This window comes from Myotis davidii, unplaced genomic scaffold, assembly GCF_000327345.1.
Source record: "Myotis davidii unplaced genomic scaffold, ASM32734v1 scaffold995, whole genome shotgun sequence".
NCBI classification, from domain to species: domain Eukaryota; kingdom Metazoa; phylum Chordata; class Mammalia; order Chiroptera; family Vespertilionidae; genus Myotis; species Myotis davidii.
Genome location: NW_006286240.1, coordinates 11,703 through 14,663, shown reverse-complemented (window position 1 = coordinate 14,663; position 2,961 = coordinate 11,703). Strand labels below are relative to the sequence as shown.

Genomic DNA, 2,961 nt, shown 5'->3' with positions numbered 1-2,961 from the left:
CAATCTTATCAACTTAAAAGTTAGCCTGGGGGGATGAGGGCAGCGGGGGGTGGTGGATAGGGGGTAACGTGGGGATAAGGACACATATGTAATATCTTAATCAATAAAAAATATATTTAAAAGAAAAAGAAAATACACGTAGGCTCACAGTTTGTAATCTGATGTCAAATCAGACTTAGGTATGAAGGATATATTACTTTTCCATCACTGACATAACAAATTACCACAAATTTGATGGCTTAAAATGATACCCATTTATTATCTCTCTATTTCCATAGATCAGATGTTTTGCAGGCTCAGTTGAATCTCTGCTTAGAATCTCACAAGACTGAAATAAAGGTGTAGGGAGGACTGTGTTCCTTTCTAGAAGCTCCAGAGGAGACTGCATTTCCTTGATCATTCAGGAAGATGGAAGAATTCCATTCCTTGGATTTATAAGGCTGAGGTCCCATTTATATGTTGATTGTCAGCTGAGAGTCATTCCAAGTTTCTAGAGGTCACCCACATTCTCTGGCTTATGACCCTGTTCCATTTTCAAAACTAGCAATGACGAGTTGAGTTCTTTGGATGACTCATCTTTCTGATATTCTTTCTGTTTCTTCTGGCCCCTTCTTCTACTTTTAAGGATACATGTGATTACTTTTGGTCCACTTGGGTAATCCAGGGTAATGTCCCTATTTTAAGGCCTATGTTCTTAATGCTATCTTAAGTGCCTTTGCCATATGACATACACACAGGCATAACACCAGAAGGTGAAGTTCATGGTGTTGGGTGTCAAAACCCTGCTTCCCACAAAGGTTTACTCTTTCTCTGGATAAATGAGTCTTTTATCAAATATATAGTTTTTTATTGTTGACAATATTGCAGACATCCCCCTTCTCCCCCTCTCTCCCCCTCCACCAAGCCCCTACTCCTCTATCCCTTCACCACACTATTGTCTGTGTCCATGGGCAATGTATATGAATTATTTAGCTTATCTCTTCTTGACACCACCCCCTTCCCTCTGAGATATGTCAGTCGTTCCATGCCTCCATGCCTCTGGACCTATTTTGTTGATCTGTTTATTTTGCTCATTAGATTCTACAAATAAATGAGATCCTGCGATATTTGTCTTTTTCTGACTGACTTATTTCACTCACTATAGTATTATAATATACCCTGCTTCACTACCATGTAGCCTCAATATGATACCCCAATTTAAGTATGTTTCTCAAATGTCACCTCAGACTGGTGTTAGGTGATCTGGTCTCCAAGAAGAGGAAGGAGAGTGCTAGCTCCCAGACCCTTTTTATCTTGTATCAGGACCAGGTGCCTTCTGAAAGGAGCTCCTGCCTTTGGGTGACCCAGTGGCTTTCTGCTTCGAGTTACAGGAGGTTCGCTGCAGTTTGAGGCTGACGAGGCAGCAGAGGAGGAATCTCTCTTCCCTATGCCACCTAAACAAGAGACCAATCCTGAGTCTCCACTAAGTGAAAGCATCTTTGAGACCCAGCCACTTAACCCCATCCTGGATGATGACCGCAGCTCAACTCGTGGCTTCCCCACCCAGGAATCTTTTACCATGGCCTCCTGCGCCTCAGAAAGACACTCCCACTGGGTCCACACTCCCATCGAATGCACAGAGCTGGACCTGCAAAAGTTTTCCAGCTCTGTCTCCTATACTGGAGCTGAGACCTTGGCAAGGGGACACAGCTGAAAGCTCTGGAGAGAGGCTGGAACTCGATGTGCCTCTTGAAGTTCCCAGCCCTTAACTCTCTACTGAGGTGAGCTGAAAAGATGGGGAAGAAAGACCAGAAGTTTGGGACCACCCCAGAAGAATTATCCTCTTGAATACTATTGTTTAGTAGGGCTAGCAGTAGAGAAACAGCAAGCTAGGGTCACTGATGGATGTTAGAGCAACAGTGATAATACTAATCATTTGAGCAAATCAGATATCACATTTCTGGGCCTTCAAGGAACTGACTAGGTTGATGTGACACCTGTCCCTTTATTCTGGCCTGTTGCAAGGATTCTTCGGTCCCACTATCTAATAGTGATTCAGTGATCTCCCTCCATGTAAACAAGAACCATGACACAGTAGAAAAATATACAGGCCTGACATCTGGGAGCCCTATATTTCAAATCTACCTACATCCATTAATAGCTATGTGAACCTGTATAAATCTCTTTACCTCTCTGAGATGCAGGTCCTTAATCTGTAAAATTTATATCAGTCACCTCATATCTCTGTGAGTGTTGAATGAGAAATGCATGTGCAAGTGCCTTTTATAGTATTTGATGCATTAGAGATGTTTAAACTATGTTAGTTTTTCTTTCCTTTCCCAACTCCCAGCCACAATCTACACATTCATATCCACTAAACTCATATTTAAAACATTCCTTTATTGTAAGCAGGTTGGGGTTTGTTAGCCTTATTTTATAGAAGCAGGGACTCAGACACAGAAAGGGAAAATGATTTGCTCAAAATCAATCATAGAGCAAATCTGTTGCAGAACTAAACTCAAGCCCTGTTTTGGGGCTACAATACAGAGCTTTTCCAACTCTATCAATGCAACTATTCCATAGACAATGTTACTTTCTTAAAGGCTTAAGGAGCATGAGGCAGTGTGAGGCAGGATGGTGGGTATATTCCTACTTTTCAACTAACCAGCTACCTTTCACTACCCATTTCACATTTCTCCACCTAAGATATTGTCCAGGTCCTTCAATTACATGCTCCTCCCTACATCCTACCTGAGAAAATGTGAACGATATGTGGATGAATGCCAAAACTACTATCAAAACAGTCAAGTCCAACCTATCCTTCAAGTCCTCCAATCCATGCATGAGTCCCTTTTATAATATTCCACCAAGTTTCTTTGTCATCCTTACTCTCATATTTGCAGTGTCAGTAAGAGTACCACTCACTGCTCAATGTGTATTGCAACTCTGATTGGTGGATTTGAACTCAACAGGAAGAAAAAC

At 41.8% G+C, this 2,961-nt stretch overlaps 1 protein-coding gene across 2 annotated transcripts in view; it reads left to right on the top strand.

Annotated features, from left to right (window-relative positions):
* EDA2R (ectodysplasin A2 receptor) overlaps nt 1–1,748 on the top strand; it is a 45,285-nt gene extending 43,537 nt beyond the window's left edge. The window contains exons 5-6 of one of the 2 annotated variants that reach the window (XM_015559918.1): nt 1,145–1,201; nt 1,348–1,693. In XM_015559918.1, the coding sequence (XP_015415404.1) occupies nt 1,145–1,201; nt 1,348–1,693 (403 nt within the window). Of the gene's footprint in view, nt 1–1,144; nt 1,202–1,347 lie in introns of both variants that reach the window. The other variant, XM_006757509.2, reaches the window with a different exon arrangement.
* The last annotated feature ends 1,213 nt before the right edge of the window (nt 1,749–2,961 follow it).